At 41.0% G+C, this 26213-nt stretch overlaps 3 protein-coding genes across 5 annotated transcripts in view; 2 read left to right on the top strand and 1 right to left on the bottom strand.

Annotated features, from left to right (window-relative positions):
- DNAJC13 (DnaJ heat shock protein family (Hsp40) member C13) overlaps positions 1-6063 on the top strand; it is a 57220-nt gene extending 51157 nt beyond the window's left edge. For 2 of the 3 annotated variants that reach the window (XM_052795120.1, XM_052795112.1), the window contains 4 exons: positions 170-310; positions 802-945; positions 1765-1864; positions 5200-6063. In XM_052795120.1, coding sequence (XP_052651080.1) covers positions 170-310; positions 802-945; positions 1765-1864; positions 5200-5297 — 483 coding nt within the window. In that variant the 3' untranslated portion in view covers positions 5298-6063. Of the gene's footprint in view, positions 1-169; positions 311-801; positions 946-1764; positions 1865-3655; positions 3768-5199 lie in introns of all 3 variants that reach the window. The other variant, XR_008236410.1, reaches the window with a different exon arrangement.
- A 1385-nt stretch (positions 6064-7448) lies between these two features.
- Positions 7449-26213, bottom strand: part of ACAD11 (acyl-CoA dehydrogenase family member 11) — a 33701-nt gene continuing 14936 nt past the window's right edge. Inside the window, exons 14-20 of the mRNA XM_052795076.1 lie at positions 14705-14771; positions 13126-13211; positions 12861-12932; positions 10772-10926; positions 8846-8962; positions 8283-8392; positions 7449-7815 (exon numbers count right to left, since the gene is read on the bottom strand). Of these exons, the coding sequence (XP_052651036.1) occupies positions 7701-7815; positions 8283-8392; positions 8846-8962; positions 10772-10926; positions 12861-12932; positions 13126-13211; positions 14705-14771 (722 nt within the window). The 3' untranslated portion in view covers positions 7449-7700. The remainder of the gene's footprint in view (positions 7816-8282; positions 8393-8845; positions 8963-10771; positions 10927-12860; positions 12933-13125; positions 13212-14704; positions 14772-26213) is intronic.
- Positions 19388-24735, top strand: ACKR4 (atypical chemokine receptor 4). Its single transcript, XM_052795102.1, is given in 2 exon segments — positions 19388-19813; positions 22716-24735. Coding segments are annotated over 2 exon segments (1161 nt in total). The 5' UTR covers positions 19388-19733; the 3' UTR covers positions 23797-24735.

Genomic DNA, 26213 nt, shown 5'->3' with positions numbered 1-26213 from the left:
TTCTAACTATAAATACTGTGTACTAGATGAGCAGGGACTTACAGCTAATGAATGGGGAATTGATAGATTAAAGATGCTGAGAAATTTATGGTCTTGGCTGACCGTATCTGCCATAACCGTCAAGCTTAGCATAAAGTACAGTACTCTGGATGTTTCTGTCTCTTTATAGCTTTGTGTTCGAGCAATGGCATCACTAGAGACCATTAGCCCTCTCATGAATGGAATGAAAAAGAGATCGGATATAGTTGGTGTAGCCTGTGAAGCACTTAATCGAATGTTTCAGAAGGAACAAAATGACTTAGTAGCCCAAGTAAGTAGCATATTCTCAGACTGTGAAAACATGGTATTTTTATATTTGGGTATCTAAACTCTGTATAAGAACAGAGGTACTGTTCACCTTAAGTGTCCAGGAGGCTTCCCAGCAGCCATCTAACTAATGTGCTTTTCATTTTGGAGAAGTCAGCAGTTAGTCCTTTATCCAAAATGCAGACCCATTCAAAGATATTACCTGAGCACTGAAGCTTAATGCATAGGTTAGTGTTGGCTTCTGTCTGCTGAGAAAGTGTAAGATAGGAATTCCAGCTAATTCACCTGAGTTTACAGCTAGACAGAGCAGAACTGCTGAACAGTATCTTTGTGTTCCCTTGTATGTATTTATATAGCTCAGGAAAAATTGACTAGCCTAAACATACTCTGTAATAGCTGTTTGTACTTTTAGTTCACACTAATGCTAGTGATGTAAAACATCTGTATGGAACTTCCTAGTCCATCTTAAGACAACTCATTTGGGTATGTTTGCAGGCTTTGAAGGCAGATTTGGTCCCTTACCTTCTAAAGCTGCTTGAAGGTATTGGTCTTGAGAACCTGGAAAGCCCATCTGCAACAAAAGCTCAGATTGTTAAAACTCTGAAATCCATGTCTCGCAGCCTGCAGTATGGAGAACAGGCAAGTACTGACAAGTCCTTAACTGGGCTTTGTACACTTGGAAGGTCAAACTCTGAACATCCTTTGTTTAATCTTACGGCTGCATAATTCCACCTAAAAAGTTAACATCACGTAACAACAAAATCATTATGGGTTGGAATGTCTATGTCTCTCTTGTGGAGAAGTCGTTGGTTCAATGCATGTGAAGAGCACTAAAAAAAAGGCAAATCCCAAGTGCAGAAATGTTCTATAAGCTAGTAGGTTTCTACTGAAAACTCTTCAGAACTTGTGTTAGAAATGTAAATTGCTTTGTTTCCTGGATAAATACTGTTGTAGACAACTGCAGCAGTGTTACAGATGTATATTCAAGTCGGTAAAATTTGTCCCAGTAACTGTGCTAGTTCTTGGTGCCTTTCTCTTACTCTTGTGTTGAAAGCTTTCTCAGGGGGAGGCAAAATGGGGACAGGTCTTTCCTCCAAGCTGGCCCTGTCTTGCTATAGTACAGGAAAAGTCCTGTTCTACATAAGTGCTAGGTGCATGGCAAGTGACTGCTTGCAGGGTTGCTTTTCCTTGTCACCTAACTGGGGAATGAGGGAGAAAGTCAAGCTACTAAATGACTTCTTTATGAGCCTTCTGCATTGTGTTCAGCTGCACAATTCAAATGGAAAAGCAAGTTGCTACAGTCTCCTTAGAAATGTGTGATTCTGTATTGCAGCCTGAACTACTGCCATGCTATGTGGTAATACCTTCAGAATGGTTTTGTTCTAGAGAATGAGTTTGGTCCCCTAGAACATTACAAATGCTACTTGCTCACTGTGTTAATCTCTTCAAATACTGTAGGTAAATGAAATCCTGTCTCGTTCTTCTGTGTGGAGTGCCTTCAAGGATCAGAAACATGACTTGTTCATTTCTGAGACACAAACAGCAGGATACCTCACAGGTTAGCAACCCTTTCCTGTTTATGTCCTGATTAATACTGAACTGTTACTTAATTGTCAGACTTGACTCTGGAGATACTGTTTATCCTCAGGATCTAGTGCCATCATGTGGCCTGAACATTCAATGCTGTAAAAATACTGTAAGTTTTTAAAACACTTAACAAAAGGCAAACTTTTTTGTGGTTGAGAATGTATTTCTCTGGATAGTCTTTGCTGTACCTACTTCTAAAATATCAGAGCAATGGAATCTGGACACTGGCAAGTCTTGCAGGTACCCTGTAGTGATACAGCAGAGATGTAATCAGAACTAATGAATGACAAGAACTTCCCATGCTTTCTCAGGATCAGTCTAGTTTTCAAACAGATTGTTTTCCAAGGTTGGGGGAAGAAGTAAACTTTCTTCAAAATCACTTAGACTGTCTGTATTAATTGTGCCATGTGAATTATGCTGCTTTAGTGTTCAGCATGTAGTTGTAGTATTGGAACAGTTTGAGTGTTAATACCTTCGAGCATGAGGCCATGTTCCAGTCAGGCTGGGTGCACTCGCAGGGCTCTTCTTGGGTGGGAACGGCCTCATGCCTGTACTTGGAGCTTGTGGCATATACTTGAATGCACTTGTGGTGCACCCTGGGTGAGTCCCCTGCTGGTGCCACCAAGACTGAAATGCACCCCACAGTGCCACCTTAGTCCCACTAGCAGTGTAGAAGAGCATTCTAGCTGCATGTGCTCTGCTGTGTGCACAGAAAGGATAGCAATTGATGCAAACTTCTTTGCTGGTAATGGCATGGTGAGGACATAATCCTAGAACAGTATGTCATAGCAAATCAAAATTCTGGTTTTTCCTTCAGTTGCATGCAGCACTTGATAGACACATCTTTAATGACTATGTTCTGCTGTATCACAGTCCAAAACTTTGCTATCACAGTTTATGTGCTGCATCTGAAAATACTTTAATGACACTGTAGCAAACTTAGCCTAAAGCAATACATGATGCAGACTTCTGACTCCTCAGTAGCCATCAGCTGAACAATCATTTGGTCTTAAAAGTTTAGCCTCCTGGGTAAGGTTTTAAAGTCCTTTATGACAAGTCAATATGAGCACTTGTGTGTGCTGCATGGAACTTTCTCATCTAACCCAATACAGGAATCTTGGTAAAGCTTTTGAGCATAACTGAATTAATGAGGTATAAATCAGATGGCCATATAGACAGGAAAGTTTTTCTTGCAAGATACTAGCATGTATTTTGAGAAAATGAAGAGCCTTTCAAGTCAGGAATTAGACATTCTAGAAGCAGATGCTTAATATTTTGAGAGTATGATGCTTGATGCATTTTTCCACACAGGAAAGACTTAGGGCTTTAGCTCTGAACAGGAGTTTTCTGTTTATTGTACCATTTAATGCCCCTTTGACAAAGAACACTTGAGCACTTAATTCAGTTGGTGCTGAATTTCCTTGGTATTTTATAAATACTATAAATTAGGAATATGAAGTAAATGCTGACTGATTACTGGCTAAGAACTGAAACCATACCAGACATTGTCAGGCTTGAGACTGGGGGCAATAACAGCTATCCGGTTGCCTTAAGGCCTCTCCTGCATTTAAATTGCCTAATGTTTAAGTGCTTGCAAATGTAGAATGAAGATGCTGTACAAATGCATAGTATAGATAGAAACCAAACTACAAGCTTTATTTTTAACCTGCATTATCTTGTATTCTGCCTTACATCTTGCTTCAAATTGCTTTGCTGTTTGCACTTCCCTTGAAACTTCCGTTGCTTATTTCTCTTCCCTCAGGTGTCTCTTCTCCTTCCCTTCTAACTGGCAGCAGTCCCCTTCACCTGAGAAGTGGGCTTTAGATCTGCTCTGCCAGGCAGCTTGCTAACTTCTGTGTAGCTCTCTAAAGCAGGTAGATACCACCTTGCAAAATGCACGCTGCACTTGCTGCATTCCAAGTAATAGATGCATGTCATAGAACTGTAACAAATGTGTGGTCCCAAACTGTGACACACTCATAAACTTGCTGCCTTCAAGTGCACAGGAGCAGAAAACTAATGACTGCAGTGGCTGATACTTGCTGGTACTACAGATGAACTAAACTTCTGAAGTATGTTAGGAATTCTCCACCATGGAAAAGTTTGAGGGGCAAGAGAACCAGTGGAATTCTTGCACTAGGACATGTAAAAGTGGGTCTGGCTCTTGGCAGGTGCCACCAATGGGCTGGCAAAGAGAAGCCTCCTTCTGAAGCCAGAGAGTGGGTTTTGGGGGTTTTGTTGTTTGTTTAGGGGTGGTTTTGTTCTTGTTTTTTTTACAGCAAAGGCACTGCTTGCTCTGCTTTCTTGCTTGCAGTAGTAGTGTAGGACTTTGCAAGGAGATAAACCATGTGCTGTAGTGAGAGGGGAGGGTGGGGTGTGAAGGGATAGTAAATTTGGGACAACTTGGTGAGGATGACTTAAGGGGGGAGAGTAAAGGACCCAGTAGAACTCACCATGTTGAAGTTCAGCAGCTGGGATCCCAAGTTGATTGCTGTATTGATGCAGGAATGTGTTGTGGGTTGGCAGTTTTCTGCAGTCATTAATCTGACAAGAGTTGCTGTTGAAATGCCTCATGCTGCAATGTGAGTTTTTAGTGCATTTGTTTAAAGTTTCTGTATGACTAAATTTTAAACTCCAAGCTTTGAGGGAGAGGGGCTTTGTCTGCAGTGCAAAACTGACTGCCCCTACAGTAATCAACATGGAGATTTATTAATGGTAAGGAGTTCTGCATCTCCAGTATAGAGTTTTTATATCCCAAGGGTGCTGTTACTTTCTCTCACTGAAGGCCTGAAGAGCTGCCTAGACCAAGTGTAAGGCAGTTCTGCTTGTTCATGGGGCAGCCAACTGAACTTCCTTTAAATGTGCAGCTGGGAAAACCTTTGCAACACTGAAAGCATCAATGTGGAGCCCAGCAGTAGAATGCATGCCTGAGCTCACTTCACTTCTGTAGCAGGTCCTTGCCTTAGCAAAGGCAGGCCACCCCCTCTTCACTGCCACTTCCATGGTGGAAGGTGACATGGATAATGCTGGTGGTTGGGGTTCTTCTGTAACTTGGCACATCGGAATAAAAAGTGCTGAGCAAGTCTGAGAATGGCCTCCACAAGCTACTCTACTTAGTGGACCAAGATGCCTTAATTCCTAGTGTTCCTAGATTCCAAAATCTAAACAAAAAACTCTTCAGTGTTCTTGTTTAAGGTGTCTGCTTGACTTAGATGACGTATTTGAGTGTTACCAGAGGGAATAAAGCTGTTCAATAGCTCTTTAGAATCAAACCTCATCACCAATGTTCTGTTTTCTTCCCAAAAGGCCCTGGAGTTGCTGGTTACCTTACTGCAGGGACGACATCATCTGTAATGCCCAATGTACCACCCCCGGTAGACAATGAAGTGGGAGATGTCAGCTAAGGACTGGAAATCCTTGTGGAAGACAAAGGCAGACTGGCCAGTGATGAGGAACAGCACTTTCCTCCAATGCATTGAAGTGAACTTACTGCTTTTCCAAGTGTTTAATGACAGTGTTATTCCTTTTTCTATGACTGTTGGGGTTTTTTTGGTTTGGTTTCGTTTTGTTTTTTTTTTTTTTTTGGAAAAAGTCAGATTCTAACTATCACACTGTAACACAAGAAAGCACTCTGTGGATCAGCTGAAATGGGTACACAAGAATTTTTTCTTGTTGTACGTAAGCACATTTTGTTCCTTTGTATTTGTTTACAAGACTGTGAATCAAACTTTCCTAGTTTTTATATTTTATGAATTAGCATGACTGGAGTTGAGCTACAGTCTAGAGGAATTGGGATAAAATCACTTTGACCTCACCAACCCCCACTAAAAGGGCATCCCTTTTTTTCCCAGTCTATGTTGATCACTCCTGATGAACATGACTTGCAGAGGGTTGGTCCCTGCACCAGTTCACTGATGTCCTTAATCATTAACATTATCTTCCTGAGATCAAACAGCATTAGACATTCGTATGTATAACTGGCTTGACCAAATTGACAAAGCTTCAGCAAAAAAACTTAAAAGTTGACACGTTATGTAAGAAACTAGTGTAATTGTGAAATGTTCTATACATTATCCAGTATATAAAAACTTTCTATATTGAGTGTACATTATACAGATCATTCATATGTACATAAAATTTTAAAATAAAGGGAATTAAGAGCCTTGTTAATGAGATAAAGGTGGTATTCTTACCTAGCTGTTTTTAAAGGTATGGGAAATGAGGGTGGCCAGAGACCTGAATTTGTGTGTGGCTCAGTAGGGCTCCTGGACATTCCTGCTTGGGAAACATTGGGCTGGTTTTGACAGCCTGGAGCAGAACTCTTAAACCACAGGTAGTGGTACAGTGTAGGTTGTTTTTTATTTGAAATACACTTCAGCCACTGACTTACTGACATTCTCAGCTTCCTAGGAAACATTCCTGGCAGGAAGCAAGAGGAAACAAAGATGCATGGAAATATAAACAATAGTTACTGCTTTCTCAAAAGAGATTATAATCTTTTTAGGTACAATGAAGTGATATGAGGCAAGAAATTTGTAGAAATTTGTAGAAAGCTTCCAGTTCTAGGTACTCTGAAACAGTACCATCCTGACTGACTTTGGCAGCTTTAGCCGGAACACCCTTCAGGTGAATGCTTGGCTGTAGGCTCCAGGACAGAACTGGCTGCAATCTCTTCCTGAAGACCAAGCCAAACAGAGCCTGTTTTCTCCAAGCTCCAACACTGTGTGCTAGGGTGGTTGGTTTGTTCATGCAAAAAGTAAACACTTGTATCCTTAGGTTAATTGTTGATCAACCCTGTGTAAGTTAAGTTGAAAAGCAGTTTGTCCTGACTTTATAGCAAGTAGAACTACTGATGGTGCAGTATGCTGTGATCTGCCTTGTCCTCTTACATGAGCAAGCTCTCTTTGCTGAAGAGGACTGTTACAGAAGCACAGCTGAGGAACTCTGACCTTTTGAGAACTTCACAGAGGTGTTTGGTGTAAATGGCAGAGACTGTTTTGGTAGCAGAGGCAGCCATGAACTGCCCTGTGCCAGTCACTGCTGGCTCCCCACTGAGGGGAAGGTGCTACCTATGCTTAGGTGTATTTAAGAAAGGGTGGGAGCAGCTGGGGCCAGGAGATGGGAGGAGGCTTCTGAGGGTGCATGAAAGGACACACAGAAGGACAGATGCAAGGGAAGACAAAAGGGGCAGCTGTAAGGAAAAATGTGATGAGATACACTTGGGAAAAACAAGGCAGAGGTGTAAGCAGCAGGGAGCAACCAGCTCCATGCTGACCCCAGCCTCACTTGAGGGGAGGTCAGGGAAGCACTGCAGGTTGTTGCCTTAGTGAAAAGGAGGGCAGCTGAGAGCTGGAGAGAGGGCTGGACTGCAGCTCTGCTTTGGAAAGGGAAAAGAAAGGCATTACCCTAAGTGTTTAATTATCATTTAATCAAAAATTAAAAGTTTATCCTAGCTTGCAATAAACTAAATTGGGAGAAACTGCTGAGTCAAAACTGCTTTGCCTACAATAAAAGGCTAAGAGGGCTTTGGCTCAGAGCAAGTAAAACACTTCAGGCCTGTTAGAAAATAGATTTTATTTACTGTTACAAAGAACCCGGACAAATTCTGGTATTTAAATGGCATGCTGCAAATTTTTAAAAGCAAGTCCCTGATATTAAGTGTAATAATTACAAGTAAAGAGTGAGAGAGTATGTATTGCTTCAAGCTAGAATTGTTTTTGTATTCATCTAATTTTACCTTAACACTATTGCACTGAACTAAATCTTTCCTAAATCTTCCATCCATTTGAGATGGCTTTATGCTGACATTAGATTTTTGCAGTTAGCTGCTTTGACTGATCAAGCAGTTCCCACCTTGCAATTGTTGAGAGATGAACTTCATCAGGCCCATCTGCCAGGCGCAAGGTCCGTATGTAAGCAAACCTGTGTTGGAAGGAGCTGAATTAGGAGTAGATTTCTAATCCTGCCACAGCAACAAGCCAGGCTGGCAGCAGCAGTTCTCAGCACTGTTTTTCCTGTAGCCATCCTTTCAACAATAGTCTCTTTGAAAAGAGCTATTACACAGGAGATGCTGCAGCAAGATCTTCCTGGCAGGATTGAGATGTGTGGGCTGAAGTTCAGAAGGCTTGTTTCTCCCCAGGGCCATAAGAGATAAGATTGAGCTTTAGAAACAGATCCTCTGTGCTGCTGATAAGAACTATTTTAAGTCCAGTGTCAGCTTTGCTTTTGCATTGGAGTTGAATTATAAAAAGATGGCTTTCAAGTTTTATAGCTTAAAGGGACATGGACCATTATTTTGGGCTACCCAAGGTGAAACAGCATGTATTGGTGGTATAAAATGATCTTAAAAGAAATGCTTAGAATCTATAGGTAAGTCTCCCTTTACTCACATAGAAGCCAAAGGAAAATCCTGGGAAACTCCAGCTCCACCGCACACTTGGATTGCACAGTCAATCACTTTCAGGACAGCTCGAGGGACAGCCACTTTGGTCATGGCTACCTGTAGTTCGAAGAGAATGGCATTATTGTAACAGTTTCAAAAGCAAGTGAAAATATTTCTCTCACTTCTACTGAAGATGCGTATCTCACAGTACAACCCTTCCTCTTTGGATTGGATGAGAGCTCTGCTGTTCCTGGTCCCTGGGTAAGGTAAAACTCTTTCCAGTCACCCAAAACTATCTTGTTGTCTTGAGACAAGCGAGCAATACTTGAACTTCTTTAATTTTTAAATACTTTATCAGATTGATCTAAAAGTTTTTAACTGAGACCACTTTCCAGTTTCATGACAATCTAAAGCACATCTTAAGGCTATTTTCAACATGAAGTTAGTTATGCTCTATGATTAGAAGAATAATGTTTAGCAATGTGTTTTAATTTATATTTCAACTAGTGAACGCATAGGTGTTGCATCCCCCAAGTCCTAGCCTAAGGCTGCCAAAAAAAACCATCTTACCTCTTTTCTTGCTCTTCTGTTGCCCAACATGTCAAGCTTGCTCGCTGTTTTCAGGGTAAGCAGTCGAGCCTGTTCTATGCTAAGGCGGCATTCAGCAATCCAGTGGGCAACAACTTCCTGCAGAAACCAAAGCCAACAAGCAGAAAGTCAGTTAATACCTCCTCCTATGGCTAGGTAAACATGTGCTAAGGAAGATGCCCCTAGTCCTCAGCATGGGCAGTCATTTAGAGACACTCTTGTGCAAATTAAAGCTAGTTTGATGCATGTAATCTGAGGAAAAAAGAAAAACACAGTGACTGACAGAAATATTAAAGATAGAGCACTTCCTTTTCTTGGCAGGAAAGAGGAAAAGGCAAAAACCTCCTGATTCTGGCACACTTTCATTTACTGGTCAGACCCCCTGCCTGCTAGCCATTTTTGAAGCCCTTCAATGCCTGCTTTTTACTCCCTGCTACCAGGATTCACAGCCCTCTCTGTGTAACATGCCCCAGTATACAAGTTACACACTGGGGTGCACAGCTGCAGGGTGGTGCCTGCTGCATCTCTCTGTTCACACTGATGATAAATTAGTACCTTCCTTGATCCAGAGTTATGGTCTTGGCAGCCATTCCCTGTTCCTCTTAGCTAATTCCACTCTGCAGCCAACATACCACAGTAGAAAAAAACATTCACATGATGCTTGTCAGTACAAAAGGTGTTAGGAGCCCAAGCCAGCCTCTGGCACACAGTTCTGCCTGGACTGCAGATGGTGCAGCCATGGCTGCTGGAGGAGGCATGAGCAAACGTGCAGCCCTTGCTTGGGCACAAAGTCTGGGAGCTCAGCTTAGCTCATGTCAGCAAAGGTGGTGTGGAGCTGGGTGGAGGTGTTCAGACACACTCTTCTGCTGACAGCTCCCAGAGTTGTAACTAGCTGCAATGTGGGTGGTGGTGACTGTCAGCCTGTTACCCAAGGCAGCCAACAGCCTCACCTCTGAGGTTAGGCTGGCTATGGGCTACGCAGCTGGCTTCTAGGTCTTGCCTGTGGCTTCATCAAACATCAGTTTTACTTTAACAAGCTTCTGAGAAATACAGTGCACCTCATCCAACCCTTATTAATTCTAGGTTACAGTTGTGAATGCAAGTTTGGCAGTGACATGACTGGAAAATGGGTATGTAAGATTATTCCCTCTGGATCTGTACAAACAATTTTCTGTAACCTGTGCCAGACACTAATTCAGCTTCCTCTTTCCATTGCCTTTACTTGTTTTTTCCAATAACATCATCCTATCTGTTGGATAAGACTGAGGAATACTTGAAATGTGATAGGCCAACAACTAAATGCTGATAGTTCCCATAAAAAGCAGACTTGTCGTCTTTTTATGATTCTAGTGAGCTCTCCTCACAAAACAGTATTTCAATTCCAGAGCAAGGTAAGGCAAAAAAATCCCAATATGGCCTTGGTTTGGTCTGTACTTTTATAAGTAAGTACAAATAATTAATCAGAGAAGTAAAATTTTTAGTCAAATTTAGACCCTTGAGTGTCTCCTGTAATCATGAATGGAGATGTCTGAGTAACAAATTTGATACGCCAAAATGGTGAATTTGGCTTGTAACTACAGAAACGTAAGCTGTATGCCTGAAAAAGTACCTGTCCAAACTGATCAGTGAAAGCAGAGAAAAAAGCATGGTGAACCATCTGTATTCAAATCCAGCAAAGGATATCCAATTCATTGCAAGGAAAAAAAAAAATCCCATAGGTTATAGTGAAAAATGGGAGCCTCGCAGTATGATTTTTTTCCCTTGCCACCTAAGGCATTATGAATAGGAATTCAAGGTTAGGGCACATCTATTGCAGTATCCGTTATCAGAGTCACAAGGTTGTGTGCGGGCAAAACAAAGGGTGATGGCTGGAGCCTGTGAATTGAGACACAGAGGGAACATGCTTACATGGTGATACAGTTTCTTCCCAAAAGTCTCTCTCTGTGCTGCACGCTGGCACATTATCTGTAAAGCGGTTTCAGCTGCACCAAGGGACCTCATGCAGTGATGAATACGGCCTGGCCCAAGCCGACCTTGAGCAATCTCAAAGCCCCTGCCCTCTCCTGGTTGGGAAGAAAAACAGGCACATGCAGATTCCTTGATTCCCTCTGGAAATGATCCATGGCTCCAAGCAGAAGTGGCCTCATAGCACTAGAGCTAGAAGCAAGCTTCTCGAAAGTTTATTTTACAGAACTGTTGCTTGTTTACTCCAACTAGCTCTACATTGACACACTGTTAATAATACCTACAGCACAAAGCATACTCTAAGATTGTTTCTGAGAGGGTTTGCTTTACCTGATTTAATTTAAATGTTGTTAATCTTACACTGAAAAATAGAATCATATAATCATTTAGGTTGGGAAAGACCTTTAAGATCGAGTCCAACCGTCAGCCATGCCCACTAAACCATGTCCTGAAGTGCCTTGTCTACGCACTTTTTGAATACCTCCAGGGATGGTGACTCAACCGCTTCCCTGGACAGCCTGTTCCAATGCTTGACAAGCCTTTCAGTGAAGAAATTTTTCCTAATATCCAGTCTAAACCTCCCCTGCTGCAACTTGAGGCCACTTCCTCTTGTCCTATCTCCAGCCACCTGACAGAAGAGACCAGCACCCACCTCACTACAACCTCCTTTCAGGTAGTTGTAGAGAGCGATAAGGTCTCCCCTCAGCCTCCTTTTCTCCAGACTAAACAACCCCAGTTTCCTCAGCCGCTCCTCATAAGACTTGTGCCTAAGGCCCCTCACCAACTTGGTTGCCCTTCTCTGGACACACTCCAGCACCTCAATGTCTTTCCTGTAGTGAGGGGCCCAAAACTGAACACAGTACTCGAGGTGCGGCCTCACCAGTGCCGAGTACAGGGGAACAACCACCTGCCTGTTCCTGCTGGCCACACTGTTCCTGATACAGGCCAGGATGCGATTGGCCTTCTTGGCCACCTGGGCACACTGCTGGCTCATATTCAGCCGGCTGTCAACCAGCACCCCCAGGTCTTTGTCTGCCGGGCAGCTTTCCAGCCACTCTTCCCCAAGCCTGTAGCACTGCATGGGGTTGTTGTGATCCAAGTGCAGGATCCGGCACTTGGCCTTGTTGAAACTCATACAATTGGCCTCAGCCCATCGATCCAGCCTGTCCAGATCCCTCTGTAGAGCCTTCCGACCCTCCAGCAGGTCAACACTCTCTCCCAGCTTGGTGTCATCCGCAAACTTACTGAGGGTGTGCTCAATCCCTTCATCCAGATCATTAATAAAGATATTAAACAGAACCGGCCCCAATACTGAGCCCTGGGGAACACCACTTGTGACCTGCTGCCAATTGGATTTAAATCCATTCCCCACAACCCTCTCGGCTCAGCCAGCCAGCCAGTTTTTTCACCCAGCAAAGAGTACACTTGTCTAAGCCATACATCTATTAGATTTGGTATGAGAATCTGGGGGAAGACTTTGAGGCTTCCAGGTCCTAGGGCTACTCAAGAGAGAAAGCTCTTGCAGTGAAATAAAAATAGCAGAGAGGAAATAGAAGAAATGAGGATTTATAGTAAGTGCGGGAAGTAAAGCAAAGTTCTCCCTGCAGAAGGTCACAGTGCTGGCCTGCTCATCCTTTCATTTATTTTTTTTCCAGTTCTGCTAAGTCTGCAGGCACCCAGGCTTGGATGGCCATGGACTACAGCAGAATTTAAAAGTCTGTGAGAACTAGTTTTGGGGAGAGAATGCCACTGACAGTTTCTGCTTTGTTCTACTTCAGGGAAGTGATTTTTGCATGACAGCTACAGCTGCCCTGCTTCCTTCAATCACCTTTCTGCTCTAAACAAATTACATTCAAGCAGCAGGTAGACTGCTGAAGGAAGAGTGGGCTCCCTCTTCCATGTGTTTGCGACCCTGGCTCAACTGACCATAGCTGCTTCCGATAACTTACAGTGAGTCATAAAATAAACCACTGTTTCATAAAACTTAGGTCATTGCTGGATGTATTGAAAAGGAATTAATACTGAAACTCACCCAGGATTATATTGGAGACAGGTACTCGCACATCATTAAAGTGTATCTCAAAATGTCCTCCATGGATCTCATCTACAGGGATAGAGAAAACACACCAGCAGGGTAAAACGAAGGAGGATGAAAACACAGGCCTTCAATTCCTAACCCTTTTTCTATATATGCATTTCACTGATTTATTTCATATACAATATTTATTAGTATTACTGCAGCTTCTGAGACTGCTAACAAATTAATACACATGTAGCTGATAAATATTATCACCTACCCAGGTAGCCAAACACTGAGAGGGGTCTTATCAGCTTCAGCCCTGGAGTGTCCATGGGAACAATAATCATACTGTGCTGCTCGTACCTGATCAAGACAAAATGCACAAGTCAATCATAACTTTGAGCTCCCTTCTATCCTCTCCCTCTGCTTTTTTATTTTCTATCCTCAATTTAGCACTCACATAAAGCCAATGTTGAGATTTACCTATACCAACTGCAGCCATCCTGCCTGCATGCAGTGCAGCCTGCATGCTTCAACACTCCTTGAATCACCAGTCAACAAGTAAAAATGTACTACTGGCACCTAATGCACCACGACCGAAAAACTTCTGTGCAAGTAGTTCTGTATCACTCAGTCCATTTCCTCTCCCCTCTTGCCTTTTTTGTTCTCAAAACATGTTTATCATCATCATCATCTTAGCTTGCCTATAGTTTAGGAAAAAAATCCCCATGTTTAAATTCCTTCAGAATATTTAAGGTCAGTTATTAGTCACACAGAACTGGAGGTGACATCCCAGCTCCCTGAATTCAATCTCCAGTTCTAGCAAGTACAGTATCACATAATCCCCTCCATGAACTCCCACTCAGCTTCCAAGAGCTCAAGAGATGCCGCTTTCTGTAGAGCCGCTGGACAAACCATCCTGTACGCTGTTAGCAAATTACTGTTTATTTCTCAATGGAACCTAGCCAAATGTAAAAACTTAAGATAATCAGTGGAATTTGAGCTAAAATCCAACTTAATAGATACAAGTGTTCCAATTCCTTTGCGTTAGAAGCTGTGTGATTTTAATGGAACCAGTCACGAAGCATTTTATTCATCACTTGCCTAAGTTTTTGTAGAAGGCAATTTTAGTTCAGTAATAAGAACAACATATTTATTTTAATAAGAAGAGGGAAGTATTACATTTACAGATATAGGAATGGAATGAGTAGGTCTGATTAAAGATGTGCAATGCTCTCTGCTCACACCACTTCACACAACAAACATCCCATGTTTCAAACTTAACTTTCTATAACCACGGATAACTTCATGAAAAACTTGGTAGATAACTTCAGGTCTCTGATGTACTTTCACTTGTACTCATTCTGTTCAGGGAAGCTCTGAAAAGCTTTGTTTTTATTATCTTTTAAGTAAGCAATTCTTCCTCTCATTAGTTGTTTTATATACTATACCTATGAAATAAATTGTAAGCCAGAGAGAGTTGTTGGTTGAACAACTGATGCAGACTAAAACTAATGTGACCAAGATAAAGTCAGTGAACCCTCCAAAATTTCCTGATCCAATTCATCACACAGCTGCACAAACACTAGAGCTAGTGCAATGGAGGGGGGGAAACATGCCGATGCAAGTTGGTAACAGTGAAAAGGTTGGGAGGCTTCAGTCAGCAGCAGCTGACAGCAAAAGAGGAGCTTGGTCAGCAACAGACACATGCACAGGTTTAAAACTCGCCTGTAATTCATGAGCACATCCAACTGATCAAGGCAATCAATGGTATTTCACTTAACAGAATTTTTGCAAGCAGTGGCTCCTCCAAGAAACAAGCTTTATGTACCTCTGAATCTCCTAGGAATCCTTACCTGGATGCTGAGGAGTTTTTGGTTTTGCCCATTACAATTGCAACTTTGCAGTTTGGGTTCCCAGCACCTTAAAAGAGTCACAAACACAAAAATAGTTTTCAATATAAAAATCTCAATGTGGAATCAAATGAAGTTTCATATAAATAAATCTTACTCTCTTCTTTTCGTGGTACAGGAGCAAAAGCACGCAATCTACTTCTGTGTTTATACTCTGAGTAATCAGACTGAAACAAAATACAACTTATTGCTTAACATGTGAAAAGGAGTTGACTTGTGGGGAGGGGAACAATGAAAAGCCAAACATCCAAACCCTCCAGAACCCAGCTCCATCATCGATTCCTATGAAAAGAGAACAGGAAGGTACTTGAAATGGAATCTAATTACTTCTGTCTCCGTTACAGCTACGCACATTAGTGTGATACAAAAGCACACCTCAAGGGAAGATGCTGACATTTCAAAAGCAAAACTTAAAACTATAAAGACTGGAAAATCTATGTGGGAATGAAATGCCGACCACATTGTAACCAAATTACGCAAATAAGACTATCAAAGGGTTACCATGATGACTTTGCTACTACTTTATTCTAACTTCTCTGGAATGAAGGTTTTTCCCCCCCCCTTCATGCAAATGATTTTAGTTTGCACTTCAAAGGAAGATCTCAGTGGAAATCCTTACCTGAAGACAATCTGCTAGCATTTCAAGCCATTGATAACATTATCTGAGACCTGTCTTTGTAGCATAAAGCTAGCATTTTAATGCACAAGTCCTACAGAAGATTCTATCATTAGTTAAAATGGCATCTTATTTCTAAGAGCCTTAATCCTCACTATCTTTTTCTTTAAAGTTTTCTTAGTACCAAAGCATGCTCTCATTCCTTTCAAAGTCTCACACAGACAATAAAGCTAGGGAAAAGGGGGCAGGATTATACCTGACGTATGTAACAATCAGTTAATTCTTTATTGCTATCTCAATGCAGATGACAAGCTTCGCAGAGATTTAATTCAAGATTTGATCTGCACCAGCTCCGTTTGTTTTGAGGTCAGAAACAAAGATGACTTTTTAACTTCTCTGGCAGCTGTTATCACAAGGTTTGGGCACCTCAGGTCTAGGCAATACAACCACCTGGCTTTGAGCTCAGGTCCTTCCTCCTAAGAACAGCCACTGTGATGGCCAGGAAGTGGGAGAGAGATTTATTTCATTCTGATAAACACAGCCTGTTTTGAGGGCCAGACTGCTGGCTGTTTACTTCTTTTGCAAGACGTTATTCATCCATTGTTTGCAAAGTGGAGTTATATTTGTGACCCATGAGCTATACAGTGCTAACGAGCTAAAATATCTGAGTGAAAAGCTGGGGGGAATAAATCAGCTCGGTAAAAAAACCAGTAGATATCAAACAGTTGGCTCATTTGGGCAACCGCAACAAGCAGGTGACCAACCCCAAAATAACACAACATATGCTTTGCAATGTACTACCCTGCAAAGAGAAATGATACATTCTTAAGGGGATTTTGACTTTTCTCTTTTTCCACAGAGGGCAAAGAACTGCACCAGTGGTATTTTCTAAACCGCATTTATCTTGAAGTGACGTTTACAACAGAAGATATTTTGACTTTCTGGAATCTGTTTGAAAACTGTTTTGTAAACAATCCTCAAGTCACATCCCTGCTTCAAAAAAAGGCAAATTTCACCATGTTGTATGAAAAAAAATCAGAAGAAGCTTTCATGTTGAACTTAGTGAGGAGTTCACTGAGAGCTAGACATCTGGGTAGATGCTCTATATCATTAGTACAAGTTTCTGGAAGGCAACTGAATACCTCTGTTTGATATGTGCTTTTTCCCATCCAAACACAACAAAGGAAGGTGGATTCCTGGCCTTTCCACTCCTTAGAGTCTGATGTTCTGAAAACCCAAAATAAATTTTATGCAACTTTGACCCATAAACGCCAGAAAGAAGTTCGGCTGTAACGCAAGACTGAAAGACTCCAGTGCTTTGGAAGAAATGCAGACTGCCTGGATGGAAGAGTCAGAGAAGACCGTCATTTTGGCAGGAGTTAGAAGTAATTTTGCAAGAAATTCACAATTGAACAAACAGAAATAGGAGAGATTTTAGAAGGTCAGTTTAAAGCTTATTTCCGTATTGATAAGCTTTTTAATAACCTTTTTCATCTATAAGTCTGCACAACCTGTCCAAAACTTTTAAACCACAATGCTGCTACACGGGGAAACGTTAAGTTTAACTAATGTATTATATTTTTTAACTCTTCATGGCACTCACGTAGGCAAAGACAATGTTTTAAAATGTGCTTAGATGGTTGATCACAATCCTGTTAGAAGCCTAATCTTTGCTATGAGGGGGTGTAACATGCTTAAGATTACTGACCTTCACACAATGAACTTACACAGGTTCTTTCTGGTGGAGAGTACTAAACGTGGCACAGACATGGACAGTACAACCTTTAAAGCAGCTACCATATAACATCGTTTCAGAAGCAAATAGCATTTAATTCTTGCAATCTAGTTATCTATTTTTCAGTGTCCAATCTTCAAATTTTTGACTGAGACGACAAAGGCAGGGTAATCTACTACTTGAATGCCCAGAATACCTATGACTCTTGCCATGTTGGCTCCTGCCTGGTGGGTTACCTCTCTCTGCTAAAGATCAGGTCTCATGGTGACATTACAGACTTGGCAGCTTCCTAGAAAAGCACTGATAAACACATGTTCTGGACTCTCCTACAAGAAGAAACTGGACCAAGTAGGGTGGATGGCAGTGTGGTATTGGTTGTTGTAATATGGTGATCTTCTAATGGAGAAAAGGAGACCCCCCCCAAGAGCCTGCAGTAATTTCTATTCACTAGCACAATGTATTCCGTACTTTTATCTCATCTTCTCCAGATAACACTGCTGGGCATCTGGTAGAGATTATAACGGAGCTACGAGCAAACTGGCTACAACCAGTAAAGACAGACAATGCTGGGGTTCCTCATCAGCAAGGGCTACGCAGCGCTGCCACTGAATGTGGCTGCTAGTCATTCCCAGCTAGAGCTCGCAGTCTCACATGGCGCCAGTGAGAGCAGCTGCTCTCAACAACATTTAGGAACATTTTTTTCCTCACCTTCATCCCACTTTTACACAGCCACAAGCACTTGTTAGTTAAACAAGGTCCATTGTCATTTTGCATTCACTCTTACTTATTAAATAATTTTTGTTATTTTTGAGCCCATAGGGCCATACTGAAATCTGGTATTACATGACAGTATTATTTCTGTACTCTGACTGGAAGGTTATGTCCTCCCTGCACCTGCAAAGTTAAGAGGAGCTGAAGCACTGTAATAAACAGCACAGGATTTACATGAACTGCCTTCCTATAGCCTGCCCACAGGACCTCTTAGGCACTGGTAACACAACCATCTTTTCTGCAGGCATCACACAGTGATATTTCCCTGGAAGCTTTCTCAGTTCTACCCCAATTATTCTATCTTGTTGGGGACCATACTGAGACCAGGGCCATTCAGAACTGAGAGATTCACTTATTTTAAAGAGATATAGCTCAGGCCTCTAAGCAACAACATGACTTGCAAGAAGCAGACATGCTGGAAGCAACCCAAATGTCTTACCTGCCACTGTGAAGAACACCAGCGAAGTGCTGTGATAACTCAAGATTAAAACATTGCAGAAATATGCACAAATATTGCAGCACTCTTTCTCTAGACTCCAACTCCTCTCCCAACCCATTTTTCTTTCTCGTGAATGCAGATGAAGTGAGAAGCGTGTAGAAAACATCTGTCCATTACATTCTTCACTGCCCGTTTTGAAAAACCTTTCCTTTCACATATTCCAAAACAGTTGAAGCACAGACAGATGGCTAATCCATCCATGGCAGGCGTGTCAATTTAGCCAGTGTGCCAAAACACAAAACCTGACCTCTGGTCTGCTCAAAATCTCTCTCTGTTGCTTGGCATCAATATAGCATTTACTGAAACTCATTAGACTGCTACAGGATACATGATAATTCAAACAAAATAAAAGCTCTGGAAGATCATGGAAGGCTCCTGACACTCTGCACAAGGTACTCGTGCACAAGAGACCAATTTGAAGCTGTAGAGATTGTGGAAATTTAAGCAAGATCCAGTAATTTTAGGAATTCTTAGAACAGGTAAGTCCATGCCTCAGTGCAGAAATATTAATGTCTGCATGTAAACTGCAGAACTTCTCCACCTTCTCTTTCCTGTAAAGGTATTGACTCATTATAATGCAGAGAGCACACTGCAAGTGGAAGAAACCTCATGGATGTAAAAGCATCTTTCTATTTTTCTTTTACAGTATCTGCCTCGCTCGCACTTTCTGTAGAAATGTTATCAAACACTAACTTGATTTTGTGTCTGACCAGTAACATTAAAGTCCCTGAGAACTCTCCCCCAGGGTGCAGGACCATCTGCTTATACTCTGGTTGACAATTTACCACTTGCTTTCACATCTTTTCCCTATCATCTTCCTGGTTTTGTTCAATATCACATACTGAAAGAGCAACCTCCCCCATCTCACAAAAAGCAAACTCATCTTTCTATTATATCGCCTAAAAAGTTACTTAAAAAGGGGATATAAGGATCCCTTAAAACCTTACATAGGCAGCCATCAAAAGCACAGTAGTGCCCCGAGGAAAGAATATAGTGACTCCCTACAGGTAACTCTGCCCCAGACAGACCTCCCCCTCTTTCTCTCCTTTTCACCTTTTAAATGTGTGATTTGATAAAAGCCTTTTGATGATGTAAAAAAAAATTTGGACTTTCAGGAATAAAACAACCAACAGCACAGTGAAATAATAAGAGAGTCTTGACCTTCCAAAGAACACTCACATTCTGGTTGGAACAGGGAGGAACGTAGCAAATGCACATGTTCAACATGAGAAGAGTTTCCAGGAAAGCAGGATTTTTTTTTTTAATTTTTTTTTTTTTTTTCAACTGGCAAGTCAAACTGAAAGTGCAACTGACTTCCAGATGAGGGTGTGGTGCTTGAAGACAAAATGCAATGTGTCAGACCATTTCAGATCATTTCACTGAAGCACATCTCAATTGCAGTACCTGCTACTAGTGCGCTGACAAAAGAAGGTTAGTTTTGTTTTAATATTTACTGCTCTGTATATTAAGCATGATATACTTATTTATGTAGAGAAGAGCTAGGATTTACTCTTAGATAAGTTGGCTTTACGGCGAGACATAATTTCACTAAGGGACATGCTCATTTCCAGTCTTAAAATTAGATTTGTTCAGTAGAAGAACAGAATACTGCTTAATTTGTTAAAGTCTGTCTGTTTAAACTGGGGATATTAACTTCACTCAACATGTACTCATACAATCCCCTGTCAAGTTTAAACACACAGAAACACTGAATTTGTATCTAAATGGAAGGCTGGGATAATTCTGCAAGAAAACATGCAAAGCTGTTTTAATATATCTATTAATATACCTCTTAGAAACAGTACTTGAAAAAACAGCTGAGGTTTTGAACTGTTTGGGTACTTGTGGGCAGTTTTGTATGTGAAAAGATTCCTTTCTGTGCATAACATTCGAAGAAGTCTCCAGCTGTAAAATGCAGTATACCCACTGCAATTTGATTCTGCAAGAAATTCCACATGCGCATAAGGCAGCTCACTGTGTGGGATGGAGACTAAACTAAACTTGTTCCACCGCTGTTCAGCAACTGGCTCCCATGGGACGGCTCTGCTTTATGTAATGGGCATGTATACATACGCCTGAGCAACAACATTAACCGGAATGACAAATATGAATAGCTACCTTAGCCAAAACATAACTGTGTTTTTGAGGGAGAAATACCAACTGCTGCATTTCAGATAACTTTGTTTCTGTCATGAACTCAGGTCAGCCAAAAGCATATCAGGCAGTGGAGCATGTTCCTTGTCACAGCCAAACCGCTCTGTGATATACAGACTTCTTAAAGTTTGCATTGAAATGTGTAGTGTTTTGCTTTCAAGCAAACTTGCCAGTGATCCAATTTGATTAAGTGTTCCCAGATGGGTTCTGTAATAAATGTTTTAGACCACAACAAATCTTTACAGTTTAAAATTTCATTTTCTTCTAATCTTGGCTAAGTACATTAAACTCTCCCTGCAGCAGTTTCTCTCCTACTAAAAAAAAAAAAAATTAAAATAAAATTCATTTGCTGCTGATGTCTGAATTTCTCCTCAAAGTACCATAAAGCTGCAAAAGATTGCCCCTGCTGAAAAATCCTGCTAACACAACTTGTGAGGCACAGAATAGACATCCCTTGCTGAAGTAATAAATAGAATTACTTATTTTTCCATTCTGCACACCTTATTTAGGCAACAGTAAATGACAGACTTAAGAGTAATCATTGTTTAAAGCTTAATGGGAAACGTTTTGAAAAGTTAACAAAATAATCCAACAAAGTCATTAAGAATGAAGCCAAACCAAATAGCTAATTTCTAGCGAACACACTTTTAAAAAAAATTTAGATAGCAGATTCACCGGAAAAAAAAAAAAATCAAACGAAAATAGAAATTATTCATTTCTCTCTATTTAATTGGTCTGCACCCCTGAATATGACATCAATCAGTAACTTATTTTTCCTGGTAGACATAGTAGACAGAATAAAAAAAAATTTCAGAGGTAGTGTTAATAATAAGTTTAGCAACCCTTCATTTAAATCTTTGTCTAAAAAACAGAAGTGGTATTTGGGAGTTTTTTCAAGCTTGAAAAAGCCAAATTGTAGCTCTGGGGCAGAATATCAGATAAGAATCTGCTTTCAGTAACATTGGCCTTAAATTCTGAAGCACTGCAAATGATGAGAAAGGGGGATGTGTTTTTCATTCTCGGCTACTTTTTGCTACTGGTGTTAAAAAATCTTAATCCCATTTATTTCAAGAAAACAGGGCACTGCAGGACTGTAGTTTACAACAGAAAGAATTTCAGCAAATTAGTAATGAACACAATTCCAGGAAAAGAAAATACTGTAGGACACGACTTGCTTAAGACACAGTCTGAAGATAGGAACACTCAAACTTCAGCCCTAAACTGGCAGTGAGAATACAGCCTTAGTGTTTACGGAGTAAATCTCTCATGAGATAGTACTTGAATAAACAGCAGAGCTTCTGAGCTGTTTGGGTACTTGTGAGCAGTTTTGTATGTGATAAGATTCCTTTCTGTGCATAACATCCTGAGAAGTCTCCAGCTGTAAGATGCAGCGTACGCACAGCAATTTGGTTCTGTAAGAAATTCCACACCAGCATAAGGCAGCTCGCTCTGTGGGATGGAGACTAAACTAAACCTGTTCCACCACTGTTCAGCAACTGACTCCACTTGCTGTGCTTTATGTAATGGGCATGTATACATGTGCCTGAGAAACAAACAAGCACATTATCCCTATGATACTCATATCCCAAATTTGCCAAAATTTATGACAGTAGGCACAGAACACTACTGCTTGCCTCTCAGCTTTAACCTGTTAGTATTCCTTATCCACCCTATTGTAATAGCATTTACAGCCTTCAGCTGTACTCCTTTGCTTTGCAGAGGCTGTAGAGAGGAAGGTGTAATTTCAACCCTATAAAGGTATAAATTTATTTTTTAATGGAATACAGTCAAACATAACTGAGTCAGAGCAGCTTAAGCAATGATGGCTCCTCAGCTGAAATGTGGAAACCTGTGAGCTGCACCCCCAAGCATCTTGCAATCTCAAACACTAAGGTTAATGAAAGCTTTTCAACTGAATCCATTTCACTTTGCATTGCACACACGGATGTAGTCAGTTACCCCATTTCATGTGAGAATTTGAGACAGTCTGTTCTGCCTCCATCACTGTCTAGCTCTACTTTGATTATTTACTTACATATTGTCTATATCCAACTTCTTTAAACTTGAGATGTGTAAGCAACCCTGAGCAAGGGGTTTAGGTTTCAACAGAAATTTTAAAACTTAAACCCAGTATCTTTCTTTGGTGTTCCCTTCTCCCCCCTTTTTTTGTGTCTTGTAGCTTTGCCATCGGCTGGGATATGAATAACTCAACTGATTACTGGATTGAGGATGAGGAGGATGAGCTCAACTCTGTTATAGATTACAATACATATGAGCTTCTCTGTGAAAAAAATGATGTGAGAAATTTCAGTAAATTATTTCTCCCTGTGTTCTATGCATTGGCTTTCACTGTTGGAGTCGCTGGCAATTCATTAGTGGTCGCAATTTATGCCTATTGCAAGAAACCGAAGACTAAGACGGATGTGTACATCATGCATCTAGCCATTGCTGATTTGCTCTTGCTCTTTACACTCCCTTTTTGGGCTGCAAATGCAGTGCAGGGATGGGAACTTGGAAACGCCATGTGCAAGCTCACTTCTTCTCTGTACACCATGAATTTCAGCTCTAGCATGCTGTTCTTGGCCTCTATCAGTGTGGATAGATACAGGGCCACTTCTGAATCCCAGGGTCATAGAAGAACCAGTAAACACTGCAGTGTTACCTGCATCTGTGTCTGGCTATCTGCCATTTTTCTCAGTATCCCTGAACTGATATTTAATCAAGTCAAGAAACACAATGACAGGAATGAATGCCTTCCTGTATTTCCAATGAACATGGAAACACTCTTAAAAGCAACCATTCAAATCCTGGAAATTATCCTGGAATTTCTGCTTCCTTTCCTAGTAATGCTGATCTGCTATTCAGCTACTGCTCGAGCAATCTTTAGATCTGCAAATGCTAAAAAAACTAGACCTTTCATGGTTCTGCTGGCAGTAGTGGCTACTTTCATTATTACCCAGCTACCGTACAACATTGTTAAGTTCTGGCGAGCCATTGATATCATCTACATGCTGATTACTGACTGTGATGTGAGTAAAACCATAGACATCACACTCCAGGTCACCAAGAGCATAGCTTTGTTTCACACCTGCCTGAACCCTCTTCTCTACACCTTTCTGGGCGCCTCTTTTAAGACACATATTATGAAAATAGCAAAAAATTATGGATACTGGAGAAGGCAACAACAGAACGGAAGACCTGAAGAAATTTCTATGAATTATGAAGACCATACTGAAGAAACAATTAGTTTCACCATATAGACTCTCCATTACTTCCATTATCTTATATAACCAAGGGAATTATTTACTAATTCTGAAGGTATTGTTTCAGCAGCTGTTTGTCTGCAAGTCAACTTTCAGATTAATTTCTGAACCTGCAGACTAGCCAAGACACTACAGTGCAGTTCAAAGTGAACATGTTGATCAAAATCAAGCATCAGGCAAGAACTAAATACTGAAATTTCTAGAAACAACTAGAGATACTTACTGGAAAAAAAAACCAAACCCAAACCTCCCAAAACGACAACAAAACCCAAACACCTACAACTCCCCAAGATTTAAATTTAAAAGGGTCACAGCACTAGGCATGTAAATAGCTGTGTAATGAACAATCTGCACATGTCTAAACATATAATTAAAACAGAAAAAGAAACCATCAGCAATAAAACAGCAGTATAGGAACTTTTCTACCAAACGTTAATAACCTTGTGTTTCTCCACCTATTTTGTAAAACTTTAGAATATTTACCTATAAATCAGTTCCATTTTTTTCCTCAGCTATCATTCTGTAAATACACTTGCAGCTTGAAATGAGGTATCAGTTCATGGCTGAGAACTTGGTGGGGGAGCCATTCTTTATGTGTTTCCACATATGTATAGCAACAACAACATCCTCCACAAAAAACAGTAACTCCTCTCTAACTACTAAAAATAACCTTTCACCTCTCCTTTTCTGTTCACCCTAAACCTCAACAAGCCCAGTGCCCTATGGGAGGCACATTCTAGATCTCTGTAAACATAATGTCAAATGTAAATGTTGAAGTAGTGCAGTCAAAGCATTAGCAGAAATGTAAGAAAAAGTTAATCTTCAGATACAGGGCCTGGAATTTCTAGTCAGAATTTGTAAAATGAATCAAACACTGCAATAACTGTATCTGCTAAAATATATGGAGATTCAATAAAATCAAAGAATACAAAAAGTGCACTGGCTGTCACTTATTCATATCCTTATGTTTGTTTTGTTTTAGTAGGTATTGACATCCCTCATCATAGGCATTTATCAACCAGCAAAGGCTAGAAGCCTTGCTTGCTGAATGAGAGAGGTTCTCATTCCAAATGGAGCTCATGGTCAGTGGGATTTACGTTTTTTCCATGGAGAGGTACCAAAGATGTCCCCTGCCACAGTGCTGGCGAGGATTCCAGGAAAACAGCAGTTTTCCATGACTCTCTGGAAGCACTTAAAATATAGTGACATATTAGCTTTCAGAGTTAAAAAAGTGGTATTATAGCGTACTGTCCCTGCCTTCAAACATCCCATGGGCTCTGACAAAATGCCTGATCTACGGCTTATGAAGCCAACAAGAATCTCTCATCTTTAGACACTGTTCCTAGTTACACAATTATGAACTGGAAGAAGAAGTTCTAAAATGACAGACAAGGAACAACAGTAGCATAAACAAGACATAAGCCTCTTCTGTTTGGATGACAAAAGCTTACAGAATTTGTGCCCAGTATTTTGAGAAATACAAGGGCGTGAACGGGTAAGTCAGAAGTGCTTGACAGTGCTTCTACACATACACCATAAATCTGACATATTTAAGCCATACTGGATTTACTGTAGATGGGCAAAGCACCCATGCAAAGCATGGTAAGAAACTCCAATTCTTCCACAAAGCAACTGACTCCTTGCATGTGTGCTTTATGACTTGTCTTCACAAATACAGAGTGGTTGCACCCAGAGCGACATTATGACCAGGCTGTCAGGCTTCTGGAATTCCCAAATATCCAAGGTCCTAATGTCCCACTCAGAGTAAAAAGCTAACCGCCCCCCCCCCCCCAACCCAAAAAAACAACCAGGCAGAAAAGGAGACTCTGACTAAGACAGAGCTGCATGTATGTGTTTCTCAAACTTCTTGAAACTGTAGCACCTTTTATGGGTCTATCCTTTGGCAAATCTGACTGTCCTAATTATTTTTATTAGAAACAAGACAAACCAAATCATGATCACTCACTTATGTTTACTCTCCTTTTTATAATTCACATGACTAATTTTACAAATAATACATTGCGTGTGTGACCTCCTACAAACTTTCCCACTACTTCCTTAGGAAATGCAATGCACAGTTGGGAGACACTGACCCAGAGCAAACGTAGCAGCCAGCAGTTAAGTGACACTCTCAGGTCAAGAGAAAAGATTCCATGCCTCCTTTTGCTGCCAGTTCTGCAGTACTAGAAAAGAGAGAGAGACCTATCTTCTGGTGAGGCTAGGTACTGCACCAGCATGTATCAGTAGGTAGCTGCCAAAGGTAGCTAAATGAAATGCTCAAGTTTCACTCCAGTTAGCAACTCAGTTTATTTAGCTGGCTTCCAAACTCCCAGGGAATGATGACTTTCAAGTAGCTGTCACGTATGCTTTGGTAAAAAAGTAACAGTACTACAATATCAGGAACATTTACCACT

The sequence above is a fragment of the Harpia harpyja genome, chromosome 1 (assembly GCF_026419915.1).
Source record: "Harpia harpyja isolate bHarHar1 chromosome 1, bHarHar1 primary haplotype, whole genome shotgun sequence".
In the NCBI taxonomy this organism is placed as follows: domain Eukaryota; kingdom Metazoa; phylum Chordata; class Aves; order Accipitriformes; family Accipitridae; genus Harpia; species Harpia harpyja.
The sequence above is the reverse complement of the archived record's forward strand: the minus strand, read 5'-3'. Positions and strand labels throughout refer to the sequence as shown.